Source organism: Fistularia commersonii, chromosome 27 (genome assembly GCF_037954325.1).
Source record: "Fistularia commersonii isolate RoL2024-O1a breed Wild chromosome 27, RoL_Fcom_v1.0, whole genome shotgun sequence".
NCBI lineage: Eukaryota > Metazoa > Chordata > Actinopteri > Syngnathiformes > Fistulariidae > Fistularia > Fistularia commersonii.
This window is the reverse complement of record NC_141310.1, coordinates 6,297,460-6,320,238: the sequence shown is the minus strand read 5'-3', so window position 1 is coordinate 6,320,238 and position 22,779 is coordinate 6,297,460. Positions and strand designations below refer to the sequence as shown.

At 36.3% G+C, this 22,779-nt stretch overlaps 1 protein-coding gene and 1 long non-coding RNA gene across 2 annotated transcripts; one reads left to right on the top strand and one right to left on the bottom strand.

Moving 5' to 3' along the window:
* Positions 1-100: 100 nt before the first annotated feature.
* On the bottom strand, positions 101-21,970 carry chs1 (chitin synthase 1). Its single transcript, XM_086175144.1, has 35 exons — positions 21,673-21,970; positions 21,245-21,323; positions 18,686-18,821; positions 16,459-16,644; positions 15,784-15,985; positions 15,206-15,366; positions 14,782-14,857; positions 14,315-14,433; positions 13,983-14,160; positions 13,781-13,877; positions 13,552-13,648; positions 13,165-13,280; positions 12,590-12,685; positions 12,310-12,474; positions 11,957-12,104; positions 11,075-11,140; positions 10,794-10,969; positions 10,648-10,706; positions 10,004-10,204; positions 9,747-9,915; positions 8,242-8,357; positions 7,785-7,964; positions 7,592-7,696; positions 7,362-7,479; positions 5,271-5,352; positions 4,944-5,179; positions 4,615-4,754; positions 3,813-3,894; positions 3,230-3,383; positions 2,854-2,958; positions 2,398-2,508; positions 1,555-1,692; positions 1,356-1,435; positions 1,128-1,191; positions 101-905 (listed from the first exon to the last, which is right to left on the bottom strand). The coding sequence occupies exons 2-35, from the start codon at positions 21,289-21,291 to the stop codon at positions 840-842; spliced, it is 4,272 nt and encodes a 1,423-aa protein (XP_086031270.1). The 5' UTR covers positions 21,292-21,323; positions 21,673-21,970; the 3' UTR covers positions 101-839.
* LOC147217892 (uncharacterized) lies at positions 8,799-18,106 on the top strand. The gene is made up of 6 exons (XR_015108890.1): positions 8,799-9,279; positions 9,366-9,418; positions 12,394-12,490; positions 14,120-14,201; positions 15,845-15,977; positions 18,032-18,106. It is a non-coding gene; the product is annotated as an uncharacterized LOC147217892 (long non-coding RNA).
* Positions 21,971-22,779: the final 809 nt, after the last annotated feature.

Sequence of the window (22,779 nt, the reverse complement as noted above, 5' to 3'; positions counted from 1 at the left end):
AATCATTTGCAGATTCAACAAGGCCACATTCACACATCTACAGTTCTGTGAAGTAAGACTTCTATTTCAACATAATGCTCTGATGCATGTCATCTGGTCAATGAGGGGAAATTACTGCTCAGAGAAAGTGATGATTTCTACTATATTGATGCCACTGTAGTGCAATAGGTGCTCAGAATTGTTACTATGATCTTTCTGGAAATGTCTGCGTGCTCAGAGGAGGGATCCTGGTTACTTTGGCAATTTTTTTTTTGGATCTAATCAAATTTGTCAGTATTCTATTTAAAATAAGGACATATCTCAGTTATAAAATTTTATTTAAAAAAAAAAGACACCTACAATATGTAGATAATAGCTTTTTTTATTTATTAGATTCTATTGCCTGTCCATCTGATGGTTCTCTAATGGGAAAGTTATGGAGTGGTGAGTGGCCACCAATCTTTGGAAAAACCAGCAGAAGTCTTGATAAACTGCATGGACTACAGTTTAGACTTGGATGTGAGGACTACAAAGGGGGGACATGAAGTGCAAGTACATTTAAATAAGATGAGAATAGACTGCAAATTCTTACTTTTAACTTAATGATTAGACATTTCATTTAGAACATGAAAATCTTATTGAACTATTTTTCACGACCCATTTGCCTTTGGCAAAACACCATTCAAATGATAGAGTCTCAGTGCAGAAGTGTACCGTATAAACCTTCAAAACTGAAATATTTCACTGCATTTGCAAACTCAGCAAGTGATATATTGCATAAGTGGTAATGATTTGCAGAATTGTTCATGTTTTATGAATGGTAGTGGCTGTTTTCTACAGTCCAGAGGTTAGTTAAATTATTAAATAAGGACATTAGCAGTATGGTTCTCCAGAGTCAGGCCCTCAAGATCATCGTCCTCATCCTCCTAGGTTAAAAAAATGAGACAGAAAAAATTACTTTAAAATACTTTACTTACTTTAAATTTTCCATAGCTCTTTATTTGTTATGAAAAATCTCGTGCCCCACCCCCTCAGGTCATAAACTCCTTAAGATGCCCTGATCTACAACAAGGTTTGTACATATACTACTATGAAAGCCACTTTGTGTATATATTTGTAAATGTAGGGTCACCTGAGTGTTTACTTACGGCAATCTCTTTGTAGTCCTTTTCTGTACTGCGATAAGACACCACATGGATCAGAGTGTAGATCCTGCAAACCCAGAGGCACAACATGAAATACATACGTAAAATGCAGGACTGAAATTAAAGAAATAGACAGTGTTGGATTTTTATGATGCGGACTGAGCCAAATCCCGTTACTGATTAAAAAAAGCAAAGCCATGAGAATATTATCCAAATGGTTATGGTATTTACCTGTGATAAAGCATAGCCAGGAACTGGATTAAGAGAAGAATTGCAAAAGACAACAGAAACATTAAACTGAGTGGCTCCACCTGTAAGCATTAGAATGAAAGATATGGGGGTTATACTTCATTGATGTTAAAGCAGAGCTGAGAGACTTGATAAGTTAAAAGTAATGTGTCAGCAGACACCACATGACTGTGTTCCAAACCTCTAGGAACTCTCCAGTATTATTTCCAGTGGGATTAATTTTAGGAATCTTAATGCTGATTAAGTCATCCCCAATGGCCTGCAGGAAGAAGGTGGCAACCACCCACATCACGTTGATGATGAAATAGAGGAAGACTGCCTGTGTAAAGCAAGGAGAAATGTATTTTTCAGAATACAAATAATTATAAGCATAATTACATTATTAAATAAGGGGGGGGGGGCGGTTGGAATAGCTATCATGTACAAACCATGGAAAGAGCAAGACTGTTCATGATTAGGTGTCATTTGCAATTTTTGCATCATTTTATATTTTGGTCAGTTATAGCTTTGTTTTATAAACATTGCAATAATGAATTTTGGTGGCCCATTCATAATTGTCATGTAGTCGCATCTGTAAAATAACATACTGAAAATTGATGCAACCATATCATTAGTTGTTTATTAGGAATATGAATCTCAAAGGAAAGACTGCAGACTATACTCATACTGTCATGGACAGAGATATGATAACAGTCTATTCAGCAAATACATTATTTTCACATGAAAATCCTCATATGATGTATTTCAATTTATAATATCCTTGCACATTTTCAGAAAATTAAAAGCAACGGGAAAAAAGCAAACATACACATTAATTTAGAAAGCTTATCGCTTTAAAACCTAATAAAACAAAAATATGCTGTGCCTTATAAAGAAACCAAGTGTTCCTCTCAATGCATACAAAAACTTTTTTCTTTCTAACAAACACAATTGGCTCTTTGAACAATCAAGGTAAACAAATCTATCCAATTTAACTGTCAACATGTACAGATACACATAAAAACTGGAGTTGCAGGAAACTTACCTTGTTGCGCAGTGACTTCAGTTCCCTGCTCACTTCCTCCTGGTGTGCTTTAGTGTCCACAATAGGTTTTAGGTACCGCTTGATTAATTTGTCCCAGAAGTCATTTTCATCCTGCACACATGCACATTGTTATTAGAATTGACCAAGGGGCAAGCATATCACTTTCCAGGCCTTATTCAATTCTTACTTTGATTCCAGGTATTCTCAGTGTTATTAATTAACAAATTAACCAATTTATATTTACTTATTTTGAATAGGATTGTTGCAATTGTTCTGCTTCGAAGGGTTGGACTGTTAAGCTTGCTTCTCTCTGTGTAATGTGTATTCATGGTCTATTTGTTTTTCTGTACAGAAAAGAAAACTCCATCTTGTCAGCAGTACTGTCTCATCTCTGTGAACCGCTGTGTACAGTAGCATTTTCCTATTATAAACCCGTTGGCTGAATCAGCATATTACCTCATCCAGTTTCTGCACCTGCGGAGCTATAAGGGTTTTCTCGATGGCTCTCTTTACTCTGTTCTTTAATCTTTCCACACGATTTGTCTTGAGGGTTCGCCGGGCCTACGAGACAGAAGTAGCTGAATAATTACCCTTTAATGAGCTTTTATGATTGGTTAGTGTAAATCGTGGTGAATAAAAGCAGCCAGATACACAATGTTTAAGAAATACATCTTATTACATCAGTTTATTTGTCTCATTGGGATTATATACAGCCTGCCAATCCAGTTCACATCATAGATGGTAGAATTTAACTGGGGGAATTTTAAAGTGATTTTGTTTCAAGCAAACTACAGGGATGCTCTATTGGAAGTTTAATGGCCATCACTGTTACCTGTTCTGTCAGAGCCTGCTGTAATTCCTCCAGCTGGCTCTCTGTCAAAATATCTTCTGGTCCCAGTCCATAAAGTGCTTGATTGAGAGTGTCTGTCAACATTGAGACCAAGTCATCACAAACGTCCTCTTGATTTTTGTTGCGGAGAGTGTATCTGTGGTCAGGACAAGGACAAGAACACATGACTGACAGCACACTTATATGAATTCAAATAAATGCAAAACTTGACAAACCCTCCACATCTTTAAAGACACAAACTCATTAAATATACAAACAAATATTGTATACAATTGCAAACATTCATCATAATCATCAGGCAGGGCACATGCCATCAGGAATACCAATATTAAATTAATTTTGGAGCTCCTCTCACACAGTATCTGGTCATTTAAACAATACTATGACAGTATTGGTAGAGATATTCCAAAACCTGGGATACGATAGTTTGTTTGTGTTAAGTGGGAACATTGCAATTCAAAAGAACATTTTGTATTTTAATTTTTTTTATTCTATGACAAAAGCCAGTTGATAAGGATCACAAAATGGAATCAAACTAATTGCATGAAAAACATAAAATAATTACTTTATTTGTTCCTGCAAGTTCCGCTTCAAGTTAGCAGGAGTCAGCTTCTTTAAAAACTCTTCTTTCACTGGATTCACCCAATCTGTGGTCACAAAAGCATCTTACAAACATGTTGTCCTTTCAGACTTGTGTATAATTCAAAGATGAGAATTAGCCAGATCGGCTTCTGTATTGTAATTGCTTTTTATTTCAAAAGCATTTTCCCCAAACTAGTGTGGAAACAATTACATTACATTACATTATATTACATTGCAGTCATTTGGCAGACGCTTTTATCCAAAGCGACTTACAAGAAGTGCAATTCAGTCACCTATTGTATGTACCTATGTCATTTGCACAGAACTGAACATTTGCTTCTTTGAAATGTTAATTTTGCTGGTAGTGGTATCCAAATAGTAATTCAATGTGTTGGCAAAACTCTTAAAGGAAAACGGAAAGTATGCATAGTTTAACTAAAACAGACTGGATATGGAGCAGTTATGCCATGCCCCATAAAACCATACGTTATAGAGGTTATAAAACTTTCATTTTTATGTGGTATTTTAAAATGAAGTAATAATTTTATGAATACACTTACATGTACTTGGTTTGGATGAAATATTTAATGTACCTCATTCTTTTGTGGTTAAACCACATGATATTTTTAGGTGCATTCAGCCACTTTTAGAACCAAAATATATGTAAAAGAACATCTAAAAAATCCAATGCATGCTTTAAACACTTGGTGACAAGTTCTATTTAAATTTTCATCTTGCAAACTCTTATTTGCCACTTACTCATAGACTGTTAAAGAATTTCTTACCACTGACTGGTAGCTCCTTTGGTGCCTCCAGGTTATCAGTCAGGATGTCATCATCCTCTTCATCATCTTCCTCATAATCATCATCATCAGATGAACTTCGTGACAACTGACCTCTCTCAATTTTGAAATCACTGCACATACTAACACAGACAAACAAACATTGTTGCAGTTTTTGCATATCAAGAATGAGTTTTTGATTTTTCAAATCAGTCAATGCTAAGAGTCCACAAGTTGTGACACTCAATTATTGAATCACATTTTGTTGAGGCATATTGTTTACTAAATAGGTTCATGGAATAAAGAGAAAGAAAAGCAGGACAAATAAATACCTGTCAGTGGATGTAATGTCAGATTGCTTTGCCTCCCCCCCTTTCTCCTCTGGAAGCACAAATGTATTCATTCCCTCACCAGTTTCTTCTCTAGGTGTGTCTGGTCTAGTTTTTAGCTCAATTTCAGAGTCTTCCTGCTTAGGCTTTTCCAGTTCAGTGACTGGAGGTGGAGGAGCTTGCTGTACAGTCGGGCCTGTGATTTGCTGCATGATCAAATTTTCCGATTCTTGGCTTATCTAAAGATGAAAAAGAGACGTTTCAGTCACTTACTCACCACTTCATGTTCCAATGGTCAACAGCACACTTGTTAAAATCTTGCAACCATACCTGTAACTTCACGTCCCAGCAGCAAAGTTTGCAATTTTGATCACAGAGAATATTGTGCCTCTTTTTTATTTGCTCGCCTCCCCTAATGATTAGAAGGATGACTGTCAGGAAAATATACATACAACTACAAACTACAATACAGACACAGAGAGAGCTTAAGTAGTGAAGCAAAGCATTTTGAGGTAAAATAGAAATAACTATATTTCAGGGCGTGGCGCAGGAGGTTGAGCAATCATCTTAGGACTGATCATTTCTGGTTTGATTCCTGGCACGTCCTAATGTATTGAAGGGCTGTCGAGCAAGACACTGAGCCCCTAACTGCTCCCCTGGTGCTGGTTGACCCATCCATGATGGCTTAATTGCAGAGAATGAGTTCTCCCCACAGGGATTAATAAAGGATAAATTATTATCTTTTGGATTGATAACAGTCAATTAATGGATGATTTGACTGAGTTTATCATCTTAAATGTGACGTAACAATGTAATACCAAGACTTTCATGCACCTTTCACAGACTTTGATATTTCATTCATGTCTGCCAAAATTGAATGTCAATTTTAAAAACTATTGCAGATATTTATATTATTGAATACTTGTGAGGGTTGCATTCATGTGGAGATAAGTCAAATTCTATGTGTATTTTGATTGTTTACGCCTGACATGTTTAAAAGTGACAATCATTATTGCTGTGCAGTTTGTGTGTGTATATTATTGTGTTCTGTGAGAAATTGTGTCTTTAAATTATGTGCATTTTGGTTTCCTATAGATGAATTGTAAAAACTGAACACAGAATACATATTAACAATACCATAATATCAGTTGCTTGCTTGTTCAGGGGCTTTTTTCTCCCCTCTTTACAATCTTAGGATTGTAAAGTGGAAAAACACTGCAGGTCTAGTGAATTGAGGAAATTGTGCATTGTAAGGTCTAACCAGAAATACTCCTTGGTTTGCCTCTGATAGGCTCAGAGGTTTATTATGGTTATCTGACAAACCTACTGTGAAAATGAGTGTATGCCCATTTAACTGTTGCCTTGCGCCCATCCCTGAGGTGAGAGATATCTACCTGTTTCAGTGTGTAACAGTTTTCGGCTATGGTTAAACATCTCCCAATTTTGTCAATAAAGTAATGGCCATTAGGTTGATGCATCAAGCATGTAAGTTTTGGGGAGAGGTCAACTTACAAGTTAATCGAGATGAAAGTAATCAGTCTGTACGCTGTATTTGATAGCCTGTTTTTTTTCCAGTGACGGTTTGGATAGCAATAAAACTGGCAGTCAAGTAGGAGAGGTTATATTAATATATTAAGCAGCAGCACTTCTTTCTGAAGAACGACAGCTTCAGTGGAGGACCATTAAGGGTGCAAAATGGAGATGCTGAAATATTGTTTGCTGTGTTGCCCGTTGTATCTGTACAAAGGCATGGCAGGATAATGATGACTCTGTGGCATTTTCTATGGCTTAGTTGATGTCATAGAATTAGTTGCCAACAGTGAATTATGCTTTAATTTATGCGCTGAGCTTGACACGTCAATTTTTCAACGCTTGCAAACAAGCAAAACAAAGAGTATCTCTACGCAGACTCTGGGTATATTCCAATAAGTAAGCAATGTGAATTTGTGTGTGAGTGGGGACCTGTCACACAAACAAATGTCAGTAGTTTGGGGCCAGAAGAATAAGCTGTTTGTTGAAACAAAATGCCTTCACAAGGATTCATCACATGATTCTGTCAGGCACTCAATAAAATCCCGTTGCAGCTTCTCATAGCATTCTCGTGTCCGAGTGGAATTTTGACGATCTTGTTTCTTATTGTTAATCTTAACCTTTTACATGCGAAAACACCTTTTGACAGATATCTTAATATATTGAAAGACTACTTCTTATTCAGTAGCATATCCAAGACTGAGAAAATTGCTAATGATGTGAACTTGAAAGGTTCTCACTGATCCAATAACCCTGCCAGTAAACAGATTTATTTAAACTACTCCAAGTTTAATATTTCAATTATACAAATTTGCTGTTTCTTTGTCATTATAAATAAAAGAAATCACAATATTTAAAAAACATAGAGATTCTAATTTTGACGGCACTTACTTATTGGATTCTCTTGTGCCCCAGGTCACAATGTGCATGTTTACCAGTGAGTAGATTGTCAATAGAAGGTATCCACTTGGGATACAGATGAAATACATCAGACCATAAATTATCATTCCTGGAGAAGAAAATAAACAAGAAAATTAATAGAACATAGCCTAACTTAAAATTATGTCACATAACATAAAACAAAATGTACTTTTACAAATAATAATCATATATTGCCTTACCAAACTCCTCAGGGTGTAAGAGCGCTGTCACCATGTACATGATCGCCATTGAAACCAAAAACAATCCAGTTGGAGTCAAGAAGGTACCTTCCATTATCATTTCACCTGAAGGAGACAGGTAAGGCATGTACATGTTTTTTTAAATAATATGAGCTGATATGGTAACATGAATACAAAAAGAGATTTTACCAACCAATGATAGAAAAGAAGGATGCAATCATCAGAAAAGCATACAAGACACTCATAATGCCAGCAATTGTTATCTGAGTATTCGGCTTGGACACAAAGCAGATGATGACGTAGAACACTGGGGGGATGCTTGCAATGATGATGGAAAGGGTGCCAGCTAAATTGAAGACAAACTGGAAAGCACCTGACCCGAAAAAGACAAAACAAAAGAAAACGAAAAAGAGACAAACATACACACATTTATATAATGAACATGAATTTAACAGTGCCAAAATATGTTTCTTATCATTATTTCATTGTGCCTCACCCCATAGGCATTTAAATGCACTCTTAGGGGTGACGCTTTACAAAATTACCAATTGTGTTATATTGAATTTAGGTGTTACACAGCAATTTATTATACAACAAAATTTTCGAGTATTGTTCATACTGTCAAATTGCCTTGAAGGATTTCAGAATACCTGCTACCATAAGGGTCACAGATGCCGGTCCGAGAATAGAAGAACCAACGGTGAACATCTGATAGAGGATGTACAGGCTGGAAATGGAGGTGTTCTTCTTCACTGTTTCAGATCCACTGAAATTTAAAGGAAATCATATTTTTGACAAACTCAGTGATTTCAAGTGAGAAATATATGCTCAGTTTACCAATAAATCTATAACATGCAAATTCACTCGGCAGGACCATTTTTGCAGTCAGTGAAATGAATGATTGTTTGACTGCCCTTTACTTCTCAATAATATTTAAACATATTAAATTATTTCTATTTCTATTCTGGATACATCATATGAGCATTTTTAGGGAAGAATTTAGAACAAGTCAATACATTTTATATGTTCTGCTCAAGGTTGAGTGGCTACCAAAGTTCTGACAAGTTGACCACAACCACTTGGTGGTGCTGGTGAGCCACGCTATGTTATTTCAGCGAATGCGTGGGGAACTTACTTCCTGTTTTGCGTGGGGAACTTACTTCCTGTTTTGCGTGGGGGACTTCCTGTTTTCTCATGCGAACACTGAGGCTTGAAACAGCGGCGCTTCGACGCCCATTGCATAAAATGGTTAATAAATACTCACATGTCTTGTGGAATACTACAAGTCAACCCCCCAAAATAACCATATTTTGACAGGATTTTGAAAAGTTTGGTTTAAATATTGAAAGTATACTAATCAGGGCGGCACGGTTGCGCAGTGGTGAGCGCTTTTCATGAATTTTCCTGCGCTGTTTGGGTTTCTTTCGAGTTCTCCGGTTTCCCCCCACAGTCTATAACATTATTTGAAAAAACTGGGGTAAATAGTCCACATGTGCGAATATAAGAGTTGTTTGTATATGTGGCCCTGCGACTGAATGGCAGACAGTCCAGTATGCACCCTGCCTCTCGTTTGACGGCTGCTGAAATAGGCTCCAGCATCTCCTGCGACCCTGAGTAGGATAAGCGGTAAACACTGGACGGAAGCCCAGCAATTTGATGTGAGCTGTTCAATGGAACATTAAGGCTATGTAAGCATGCGAGGGCTACAAACTTGCTATTGTACTTAAAAATAAGAGAAGTGGTTAAGGTCACATTTGTTTATTTCTGTTTACAGGTGAAAAACCCCTGTTAAGATGTTCAGGTCATGGAAAAATTAATGCAGTTACGGTAAACACTTGGAATACAAATACTTTTATTTGTACTTTTTCATTTACAGTGTTTGTCAATGAATTTATTTGACTATGCTTTTATGTGGTATTTATTATCAGCCACAGGCCACTGCTGCAATTCACTGCAACCATTATTTAATCGATTTACCGTGCTTTTATTTTTGTACACTATATTCGGTTTTCTTGTGTTTTCATTTTTTTAATGAAAAATACATTGTATTAGGCAGAACAGAACATACACAACATTTGCTACATATTTATGTGTTACCAGAAACACTTGTTTCTGGAATAGATTGACTATATAATTTGACAATTTCAAGACTAACCTATGCAGAAGGTCCAGTGTGTTGGCCAATGTAGAGGGTCCCCACCGTCTTCTCTGGTTATAAAACTCTTTGAACTCCTGTGGTGAGTTGGTGTAAGCATCTGAGGCAGCATTGTACTCGACACGCCACCCCTGCTGTAGTAGCAAAGTGCACAGCCAACGATCCTCCCCTAGACACAAGACAATTCATGTTATCCATCACTAAAAAAGAGAAACTATGAATACTTGATACTACTATTTGTTCAGGTATATGGCAACCTTGATCATATTGCACATATTCCGCAGCCCTTGTTGCAGTGGTTGTGTATCTCTTTAATACGTTGTCATCCATTAAGGCCGACCCTCGAAACAGACTGAAACATCCAGGACTACATAGGACAGAACCAAACACATGCTCTGCTGTCTTCTGCAGCCAGTGACCAACAGCATACTCAAACTTCTGGTACCATACCATGGGACCTGGGATTGACAACAAGCATGGGTTAATGAAAACTGGATTCTAGTACATCAAAGTGTTTAACATAGGGACGTGGTTCTCATTAGATGCAAAAAGACAGTGTTTTTTCAAATTGCACCTCAAAAGTATCTCAAAACCTATTGACTTATTTGGACTAAGTTGGAGAATGGAAATATGACACAGTAACAAGTACTCGAAATGGAACCTGAATATTATTTGACCTCTTAATTAACAGAATATTATATCAATATATATGAATATATGTCATGAATGCCATACTTCCTTGAAAGCGAAATGTGAATAGCTTTGTGTACATATTTGAAATAATGTATTTGTTCATGTAAGTGAAATTGACAATTTGTGTACAGTTGTACCTCAACCCAAGTGCATTGTTTTGTGTCAGATCAAACAAAAATTACAGAATAATTAACTAAAGGTTACCTACCCATACCAGTTGGATGGATTCGCCCACAGGCTGCACCTACATTTTCATACATCCTCAACCTGTCATTCAAAACACATGGGTTCATTGTATTATGCATCACATTGCAGAATGATCCAAACAGACAAACAAACTTTTGTTCAACCGACCTGTCTATTAGCAGAATCACAGCCTTGGGTTGGAAGTCAGTGTCTCCATCCAGAGCCAGGATATATGTGTTTTCATCGGAGATCAATTTTCTCTTGTGGTCATTGTCATGCTGGGGCAGCAGAAATATTTCACCATCCATAGAGATCAAACTTGATCGCAATGGATTATTCTGGCGCTGGAAAAAACACCAACCAGAGAGCAAACACAAAGACACATGTTAGTACTTTGCAAACGTATATATCTCAATAGCACACAAGGGATTTTTTTCGGGAAGTCTTACAGTGATTTGTTGGGGATTCTTGACAATATAACCCTTCCATCCAAGAAGATAATATAAATACATAATCTGGAAAAGAAATCATAAAGCAAAGCATGTTAAAACATGGGCAGCTTTTAAAGGCAGTCTTCCTCCTGAGTCTTTGAAATATAGACTGTTAAATTACGCCTATTGTAAAGCAGAGTGAGATGTGTCACAGGTATGACGAATAGCTTTGCATGTACACTGATGATACTGTAGTTCCGTAGATATGACACAAGATAATTATTGTCACTTGTACCACAGCAACTGTTTTCAAAGCTAAAAAAAGGATGCTTGAAATTGAATCATAATGCAATTACATGTACTGTCACACTCTAGAACAGCTGCAGATGAATTCAGTTTCTCATTTGACAGTCTCTGTCATGACATACTCTTATCATTGTCACAATCACAAGATAAATAATTATTGTTTGACTGATAGCCATTTTGTCATGCCTTTCGAGTAGAGCATCACTATTCTAACAGTACATACCAAAAAGCTACTTAATTTGACTAGCTGTGCTTGATGTGTATCTTAAAACAGATATTGAGCAAATTGATTGTATCTCATTTTTGATCCAGCACTGCTTGAAGCACCAAAAAAATAGAAACACATTACATCTTGACACACTAGGAATATATGAAAGAAGATAAACTCATTTATTAACAGCTGGAAATAAGTTATGGTCTCATTATAGTGGGAGTACTTCCATTTAAGAATTCTGTATTGAAATACAATTTCCAATCTAAATATTACAATAATAACATTGAATAATAACATTAAGCTGAGCGTAACTGTACTTTTATGTGTTTCATTCATACATATATTATTGAACATATCAGTACACTGTTGCCACTCCATACCTGGGACCATCTTTTCTTGTTCCTAATGAGAGCTTTGTCTTTTAAGTGAATGTAGAGCATATTGCCCTCTGGTAGAACGAACATCAGCCGGCCACCATATGGAGTCTCAATTATTGACACATCATCTGGCTCTTTGTTGGTAAAGACTCTGAAAGTAAATTGCATAGGTAGTTTGTGAGAAAGACATTTACAGTAAACTCACACACACACACACACACACACACGCACACACACACACACGCACACACACACACACACACACACACACACACACACACACACACACACACACACACACACACACACACACACACACACACACACACACATGTACAATTGATAGACAGTCTTACCTGTAAACCTCTATGACAACATTGGTCAGGTCATTAACATATGAATTCACCAGTCTTTTCCCTGTGTCTTTTTCTGTCATGAAGGCATCATCTACATATATGTGACATTCAAAGTCAAAACAGTCCTTATGTTCCTCCTTTGGATCACCACGATAGCGGTCAAGTCTGAAATCGAGAACAGGTATGGGCAATTGCAATCTACAACATTTGTTCTTTTGACAATTTGCAATTTATTGTTAAATGAGTATTACTACTGTTCAGTTTTGACAATGTTGCAGACCTGAACATCGAAGTCAGAATCTTTAACATTTCATCGTAGGTCTCATGCCACATGGTAGCACAAAGATAGATGATACAGCTTTGTATTTGATCCTGGCTGCAATGGGGAATGGAGAGAAATACAAAAAGTATTTGGCAAAAAAACAAGTGAGACAAGTAATATCAGCAGGATTAGAGGACTTTAATGGCCACCAATATCGTACGATAACCACACCAGCCACTTTGGCAACTGGAAGTCACATTTCTACAGCTATAGCTCCTTGAATTACTTTCATTCACTTTACAAATTAGCTTTATTTCAAAGTCCCTTTTAAAAATTGTAAATCTTTGTGTGCCAAAGAATTATTATTTTTATATTCTTTCTTGATTACCGCATTGATTTCTGAAGGCCCAAATCAAGCTATCAAAAGGGTTTCTTTTTGTCTGGATAACAATTCAACGAAAATATGAATCATATAGAAAAAAGGAAACAAGTGCAGAACATTAAGACAGGGATATCAGTTTACCTTTCTTTTATAATATATAGTGAAGTCAGAAGTGAGATACAGTGTAAGGGAATATAAGAGAAAGGCTCACCTTTCTTTGCTTTGTAACACTTTCATTTTGGTGTTAAGTAGCAGAGACAAGTCAACAAAACAAGATTCATAGAGTCGACGAACAAAGAGCTGAGAGGTTCTCTCTATTCGCTGGACCTGAGAGACAGTGGAACAAAGATGCCTTGAGATATAGAAATGGGCTAGGATATTGGCGGTTGAGCTAAAATGTTCTGAAATTAATCTAATTTTCATTTTGGTTAATCTTTTGCGTCAGCTGTAACTTTTGTCTGAATGAAGAATTGAAGCTCAAATTTGGGGAAATAAAAACAAGAATTGTATTTGTTCTTGATTGATTTTGAGTCAAGGATTATGTTAAATAAATATGTTCTAATAAATTGGAGATGGGTAGAGCTTAGGTGATATGTACCTCAATCTGCCATACATAGTAAGTACATGTGATGAAACTCAACCACATGCAGACTCCCTCAAGTGCCAGCATGACAAAAGGCCACTGGAAGTAATAGCTGCCAATCAGAGAAGTAACATTCAGGGTTTGAAGCAAAAATTGAATACATCTCTATACATATATCTGGAAGAAGAATGCAAAGTATGTATTTTTTTTAGAAAAAGATGAAAAAGAAGTTATTTGTGTGTACCAGTTCAGTGAGGTCATACACATGCTTCTAGCAATTTCCAGTATGACCACAGGGGTTGTGTTCTTATGGCTCAATCTGGGCAAGCTGTCACAGAATTCTGTTGTGTAACAAATATTTACGTAAACATTCATGACAACTTAGAAAGATAAATTTATTTTCTAAGCTTTCAAAACAAAAACAAACAAAAAAAAAAAAAACTTACCTGTGATGTCCATGTTCTCTGCTCCACTCAGTTTTTCTGCCTCGGTTATGAAAAGCAGGATTCCCAACAGTAGCACTGTGGGTCCAGTGCAACATACTGGCAATGCAAAACTCATTCTGACTGCATGTATTTTACAGGCAACAACCCCAAACCAGTGGCAGGCTGCAGAGCAGAAGGCCTGCGGCAGAAGACAGTGTGCAAGTCACCATCAGAAATTGAGTGCATGTTACATTTTTTTGTTATTTTGACTTGAAATTTAGGTTAGGTAATTCATGCCAGATTACAAACATAAGGGATTACTGATCAAAGTTTTCCTTTTTTATTCCATCTACCTGCAAGAAAAGCAGCACCAGTCCCATTTGCAAAAGCTCAGAGTCAGCTTTTGGTAAATAAAAATCTTTCCAGATTATAGACTTTTCAATTAAGGCACAGTAGATCAGATACACACATCCTGCAAGATAAAAACATGTATTAATAAATGAAAAAGCAGTTACAGAATTAAGTGCACAGAATCCTGTTCATTCAGTCTGTAAATGATTTAATGCTATGAGAATATAAGGTTTCAGGAAGGAGGAAATTATGCCTTTGCAATGGCAAGGAAAGAACTGAAAAGAGAGACAATATCTTCTGAAATCAAAATGTATTTGACATAGCAGTAAAGTTTTCATCTTCATTGTAGATATGCAAAGTACGAACAAAGCACTGGATGAGACTTAAACCAAAGCTGCTTCTGAGAGACTGCAATTTTGTCAGCATCCTTGCTTTTTTGTTGATCAAGACAGTAATGGTGGATCATCACCTATCACTATTATCCTCAGAATACTGCTGATGACGAACACAAAGTCTCGGAAACCATCCAATTCTGACAAAGTTTCCTGAGGGGAGATAAAAAGAAATGTGAAAACCTTAAAACTGATCAAGCTTTACATCCTCCCGTCTCACAAACGGATGTAGCCAGATTTGTGAGTACTGGAAGGGAAATATCGCAGACAAATAAATTCATTGAAATTTATATTATTTGGTTTGAAACCTTCCTGGCGATCCATTTAGAAGATGGAGAAATGCACAATATATGGAGAGGTCAAAAGTTCAGTGAAAGAACTGCACCTTTTAATATTTTATATGTTTTCAAAAAAAAAGGAACAGTCATGGTATAATCCATGTAAAATTTTTGTGTTGGGCACCAAAAATAAAAAAATATATGAATAGCAAATACACTATACCTGCATGCGATTTGTAGCTTGCATTGGATTTTCCCACCAACACAAGGAAACAAGAAGTGAAGAGACAATTCCAATTATAACATAGATATAGTTGTCAGCGTTTGCTTTGTCCACCCGTAGTGTTATGCGAGCATAGTAGTCAAGTCCCACGAAGCAGTAACCTGTGAGCGAATCCATGATAAGAAATGTAAACTTACAGCCTTCAGAAAAGGTGTATTTTCATTACATCTATTAAAACTTGTATGTGCTAATACAAGTCAAATCTTTTGCCACAGCCTTACTGCACACAGTTCTTTCCATGAACATTCACAGAAGCTGCTTTACAGTATCATCAATGTAAATTAGAATTTTGGAAATGCAGTTTAAATTGCCTCCTTTGAACAGCTCTTGGAGGAGAGAGGTCTGTTTGAAATTCTAAATGCCCGAATGACATTTAACATTTAAGGATGTGACACTCAGCTTTGCTCAAATTTGTTTTTTTTTGACATACTTTATGTGTCATAACATGTAAGAGTAATTTGATAATAGCTAGAGTGTTAGCAGGAGAGCAGCTTTATATGGAATGGCAAGAAAGCTACCTGCAAGAGCGAGAATGAGAGAGCATATTGGATACACAATTTTCCATTTTTCTCCCTGAAGTTTGTATAGAAACTGGAGAAGTGCAGACGTGAAACAGACGCCTCCACTGATGAAGAGATTTGTCAAGATGTCAAATTGAGGCATAACGACCAGCACAAGGACAGAGGAGCCGAGAGACACCAGGCACTCAATGGTACAAATCTGAAAAGAAACACATAAATGCAGGATTCAAACTATTTCCAAGAGCAGAATGATACATGTGGGTCAGATTGTAACACACTTAAATGTGTGTGTGTGTGTGTGTGTGTGTGTGTGTGTGTGTGTGTGTGTGTGTGTGTGTGTGTGTGTATATATATATATATATATATATATATACATTTATATTGTCTAAATAGCACTTTCACAAATTGTATTTTGCAATTTTACAATTTTCACAAATTGTATTTTACAAGAAATAACAACCATTCAATCATTTCTAAGACCTTTGTTTTCACACAGTGATAGGAACTCATCAATCAGTATAAACCTTGATACCTTGATTTCTTGATTTCAATATAATATTACAGAGCAACTTTCCTAAGGTGAGCGTAAACATTATGAATAAACAGAATCACATCTATTTTTATGGCAAAACAGGGAGCACACAATATACAGTTAGGTGTAATAAAACCTACCAATGCCATGGTCTTCATGTTGGGTTGTACAAAGCTCTTAAAGGCACATCTCCACAAGGATTTTATGAAGACCAGGAAGTTGGGGCAGACAAGGCAGAACACCAACATCAGCATGTAAAACTGTTTTTCCTTTGGGCTGCGCAGGGACGATGGACTTGTCAATGTTGACAGCACTACCAGGGAACCCTGGACAGCAAAGCAAAGCAAAGCTTAATGCTGCCATATACTTATTTTATTGATTTAGTTCTTTCTATTCCTTCAGTTATTAGTAAGGCCTAAACTAGTGGGTCTGATATAATTTTGATTATATTCACCCAGAAAGGAAGACCATTTGCTTTCATCTTCTTTTAAAGACTACAAACGATATACTGTTGTATAAGTGTATAACTGTGTAACTGTCTCTATGTTGGTGAGTTTCTGTTAAGGGAAATTATTAATACAGTAAATTCATTAAATGAAACTTATTGGATGGAATTACTTTCTGTAACTCAGTTATAAGACAAGCAATACCAAAAACAAAATGTGTTATTTCATCGACAGATTCATAATGCAGTAAGAGAGGGCAGGAAAAGCCCAAAGAAGGGAAATATGATATTTTTCTGACAATATACAAGGTCATGAAACAGACGAAGGCATGATATTGAGCTTCAGGCTCTTTTATTAAGCTGTAACAGTCAAACACAAGTGGAGAGGAAGAAAAACATGATGTAATTTCCAATCATTAGTGTCTTTTTTCCAAAGGGTGTGCTCACATTTTGTTATTTGTGATGAGAGGAAGCACCCTGGGCAAACTACTAGGCAATCATCTTTACCTCTCTGTTTCTTAATATGACCTTTGGGAGACTCTTAAGTCTCAGGAAAAATCAATAAACCCACTAAAGTGAACTGGGTGGTATTAATAAACAGAGCAAGCCCCCCCTCCCCCCCTCTGCTTCCTGCTTGAATAGTATCTTGTGAGGTTTTTTTTGTCACAATCTTTGTTTCCCACCGGATCAGAATAAAAACCCACAGCAATACCTGCAAGTAAACCTCAAATGCAAATTTGACAGACCACAATACTGGCCACAGACATATAAATAAGTTGGATGGATTGCTATCTAATCTTGCCTTCTCTGCTACATCGAAGGGTTTGACAAATTCATCCAACCTGCAGTCAACAGTAAAAACAAAAACAAAAGCTGGGAGACAACCAAAAACCCTACCTGTCTTATTTTACAGGTTACACAAATGTTTGCTGCCAGCTCATTTTCCTTTAAAAATTCAGCAATAGTTCAACCACCCTAACAGAAGCACATTCAGACGTTCTCACTTCGTTGACAAAAATTAATATACTGTCTTCCTTGACTGACAGGACACATCTGGTAGCTTAGTCACCTCCATATAATGAAGGGAGCTGGCCAGCTTCAGCCCAATTTGCTGATCCCAGATCCCAACAAAATTAAGGAAACGTCTTCTAGGGGAAGTGCTATAATGGACATTTGTACTATAACATGTGAGGGAGAAATCAACTATGTAGGGGCATTTTGTGTTAAATTATTTCTTTTTTCATATGTTTTTTTTTTTTTTTTTTTAGCAGGTTGTCGCAGAATCTATCCTTTGTTTGGAAGAATGCTGCAGTGCTGTTTTCCTCTCCAACGCTGGGAGTGTTTTCGAAGAATGAAAACCCTTCAACTGAAGTTCTGTTGGAATGCTGTGTAAGTAGCTCACACCATTGTAATTTATTGGCGAACCTTTCTCAAAGATATTTCAGCAAAAGTTGTGAACTCGACAACAAACTTATCAAGTGTAATTCAGTACCTTAATGAAACCCAAAAGAGAATATGTCACAGTCCAAATACAACTGTCTGACAAGTGAGATAATCAAAACAAAACTTATCTTTCAAAATGTCAGTGGTTGGCCTGGATAAATTATTCAAATAATACTTTACATATAGTCCTATACAAATTAGGACAATATTATTTTTGCAGTGGAAAAAACATCACAGAAAATGATCCTGGAAGTGACAAATGAATCAATATATGGTTTAAAGAGATTAATAAGGCCGTATTCTGACTTTTATTGAGAAGTATTAAAGGGAATTTTGGCAGTTTTCCTCAAGCAAGCAAAAATAATAAAAACCGAATAAATAAAACCAGGCTCGATACCTTACATTCCTGTTTAAAGAATGCATTTTTAGTGCCATGAAGTTTTGGATTTTTAATGACCCCTCAATGTATGAGCACCTACCTTAGAGATAACAGCAGTGGCAAGGACTGCAATCCCCACAATAACAGCGACCAAGTACTGGGCCAGTTGGAAGCATTTTCTCTCTTGTTCCTTCTCTGCACCAATGGGGTTGAGCTGGAATGGATCCCATCTATCTCTGGATCACAGAAAATATACACACACACACACAGCTACAGTCACAGTGGTTCTGGCTAATTATAATAATCCATGATAATAGCAGAAAAACATGTAATTGATACATAAGGGCAGGATGGCAGAATGTGAGAACCCTTGAATTATTTTCTGACAGAAATATTGTGGTTACCGAATTATGTGAGCAAATTTAAAATGTCTCTTAAAATAACAAGACAGAATAATGTCATGAAAATATCACTTTATAACACTGAAGTAGATGCCAGAGAGGCAAATGTACTATCATGATCAAGAAATGTTTTACTGCACTGCATATTTGCAAAGGTGTGCCAAGAGGGCAGTGTCATGCATCTATGTTTATCTCCAATATCTTTATTACTATTCCAACTATACCACACAACTTCTAGAGCTGCTACAAAACCATGACTCATTATTGGATGAATTGGTAGGATGTCTGTGATGACCCACAGAAACTCAAAAGAAGATTTTGTTTCCTCTCATATTATACAGTATATCACAGTTCAGGCCTTTATTCCTATCACTGAACTTACTTTCTTTCAGTTCATTGATAGATTTCTTCCACATGTTATTCTAAACATTTTGTGTGGCTGTGAAACAATGTACATTTGGATCAATGTTTGGATCATGAATAAATGGTAACATTAGACAGTCTTATCTAAGCTGACTGAGAAGCTTGTTTAGTTTTGAAGTCCAGCTACTGCTATTTAAGCAATTATCTATCATCCTTTACCACTTTATGATTAATGTCAAGTACATAAGGTTTGGGAATTGATAAGACTTTGTGCCTCACCATTGCAATCATCAAAAATACTTGCAAATCCAGGTGGGACTGTTGTAAGTCCTCAGGGGCGGATGTGACTCACTCTTTAATCAAGCTTATAAATCTCTACATAATTAGTCATGTCAGCCTATTGAATTTAGAAGACGTGATACACTTGGGCTTTTGGTAGCCATTCTTGCTATTAAGCTTTTCATTCTGCTAAATGCTCATCATAATGAGCTCTGTATTCATTTTCTCACAGGCTACAATAACATTCCGAGCTTGCTTCAGGGAGTTGTTATATTGTCCCTTTTTTTTTTTAAACAGGACAACTGAATGAAAATAATTCTGTATTTCAATGATGGGCTCCTCATGTTAATTCGAACTGTGACTCCGATACAATTCTAGTGTTGACATTTGTTTATGCTAAGATGTTTATCATTCTACGCCTCGCTCCTGAGTCACTCAGAAGATTGTGGATTGCTGATTGTTATTTTTGAATTGTTGACCTTCTGGCAAACACGCTTACATCATTCGCACTGCCTCACAGTGAATGAGGGCTGAATAATATGCAAAATATAGATGCATATTGTGTATCTTTTGGTATGCATTGTGAATAGAATACGGTGTGTTTTGGTGTGACAGCAATATGTTTATCTGTCAAGAAGTATATATAATCAAATTCATTTTCTCTTATCTATGAAGAAACACTCTGGGTCATTTTATAAACTTTATAACAGTTACAATAACTGCTTTGTAATTTGAGCCCTGAGGCTGTGTGGAAAAAATAGGGTTATGGATCACGAATCTCTGTTGTTTTTCAATAAAGCTTTCATCACACATAATAGGAGATAATAAATTAGGGTAAAGAATATTCATTTGGAGAAGCTATATTTAGAAAAAGGTTATTTTGACCGTCGTTGGATACGCAAGAAAATCATGAGAACATTTCTAGTATTTAATTAACATTCAAAATGGAGAAGCTCTCCCAAAACAGCACTTTTGTAAAAATGTAACTCTTTCCTTGAAATAAAAATGGAATTCAGTAACAGCATCCCTCTTGCTAAACACATTATGGGTATCATAAGGAAAAGATTAGGAAACTGATTGCGTGGTTTTGGGAAATCATGGCTGAGTTATTTGAACTTGATTCAACAATAAAGTCAACCCGTGTGACGCATAAGAAAATAATCTGCGATGGCCACAAAAGGGGAATTAAATGCACGTTGAAGGCAAAACTATATTTGTTAATGAAAATAAATCAAAGAAAACAGATTTTCCTCAGTATATCTCGGGAGCCAGACATGACACATCAACTGCAAACAGAAAAAAAGGATTTCCTCTATAGATTTTGCTGAAAATAGTTCAGAAACAGCAAGAGTCACTAAAAGTAAACCCGAGAGGAAAATAGGGACTTTTGCAATTTGGAAAGAAAATGTCAGCAAGTTTTGGTCCGCTTTTATTGATTGATCAGGCAAGTTAATGAAGGCCATTGCTATTCTCATTGAGCTACCATCATACAAATGTGGCATGTCTCGTGTTTGTATTGTCTAATGCATTTGTACACCAGGCACAAACTTCTATAAAAGGACAAATCATACATTGTGACTTTTAAGACACTGCATATACAGTGCATTAATTCTTACCTGTGTCTTTCATCTCTTTTCTTCGCTCTGTCTTTTATTATGTCCATCTTGCTGTTATCTTAAAATAGTTTTGCTGAATCTACCAATCAAAGAAAGAAAATATTGTCCATGTCATTTCCAAATGAAGAAGTTTTCTCAAATATTCTTTTTTAAATGTAACAGGTCTGTAACAATTAAGGAGCTGCTTTGGTTTGTTGTGCTTCACTCAGCTGAATGAGGAAGTAACGGAAGGCCATCGACAAAGTACATTTGTTGCGTTATATAAAACTCTCATCAAGACAGCAGTCTTAACAACAGTGGGCGAACATACATACGAGCACCTCTTTCACAGATACCACAATGGCAAAATAAAATACTTCAACAGATAAAATTCAAATGTATATAAATGTTTCACATATTTTGAAAAGAACAAAACAAAGAAATGTTACCTGGTCTTGCTGACGCTGTTAATGAAATAGTTGTCTCAAACTCAGCGCAATTTCTTCCTTTAGTTTGGTGTCAGTGTCTCAAAATCCCCCAAATTAACCTGTCATGATCAGCTCTTGGTCCCGATAGGCAGCTGGAACATTTCAAATGAAATCACATTAATTAATTGAAATTAGAAGGTTATGTTGCTGTAATAATTAAAAATAGTGAGTTCCTGTTTCAAGCCTGCTGGAATCTAAATGTGACTGTGGCACTGCTGATCTACTGTATCTGTTGGTTTGTCCTTTGTTCACGTGTTTGTTGGTGTTATCACCAGTTTATGACATGTCCACCCTTGTCCCGGTGCGCAGGGATATCTCTGCATGTGTATCACGAACAGCGTTTGTTGATATCTCAAATGTTGATGGGTAACCATGTAAGCAAAGATGCCCTGATATTAAGTAAAGAGCACTAAGCAACTACGTGTATTGTTTGCCAAAAAATCTCAGCATTCAAGTAATGTATCCTTTTGTTTTATGGGTAGAGCAATAAAAACGCACATGCAATAAAGATCATTCAATCAGAGACACACCCTGATCTAGACAATGGTATTTCCTCTGCTTCCCATACTTTTCTTGGTATTTTCACTTCTCTCACTCTTAAGCCTTTTCAATCTATTAACTCAGATAACTGTTGGACTTTGCAATCGGAACTTTAATTTGATATAAATAGTAAATGTATGTATGGTGTGTGTTACCTCAACAGAAGACACACAATCTATTGTATGTAAGTAGTATTATTATATAAATCTGTTTTAGTAAGTGTTACTGAAAGTCTCAGCAGATGAAAATGAACCTTATTTTCGTTTCTGTCCATCTCTGTTAATCTCCACAGGCACATTGTTGTCTCTATTTTAATGATTTGTAAGACACTTCACCAAAAACAGTGAAGGTATAGCATTCTGAAGTCAAGAAATGTTCATTTTGAGCTCTACAGTTATAAAACCTAACACGACTATACTTACTGTGGGGCATCAATATCAATATATTGATATCAATATATTGATATTGATATATATATATACATGTTCAAACCTTCTCAGTCTGGCATTTCTGACCTTATCTCCTAAA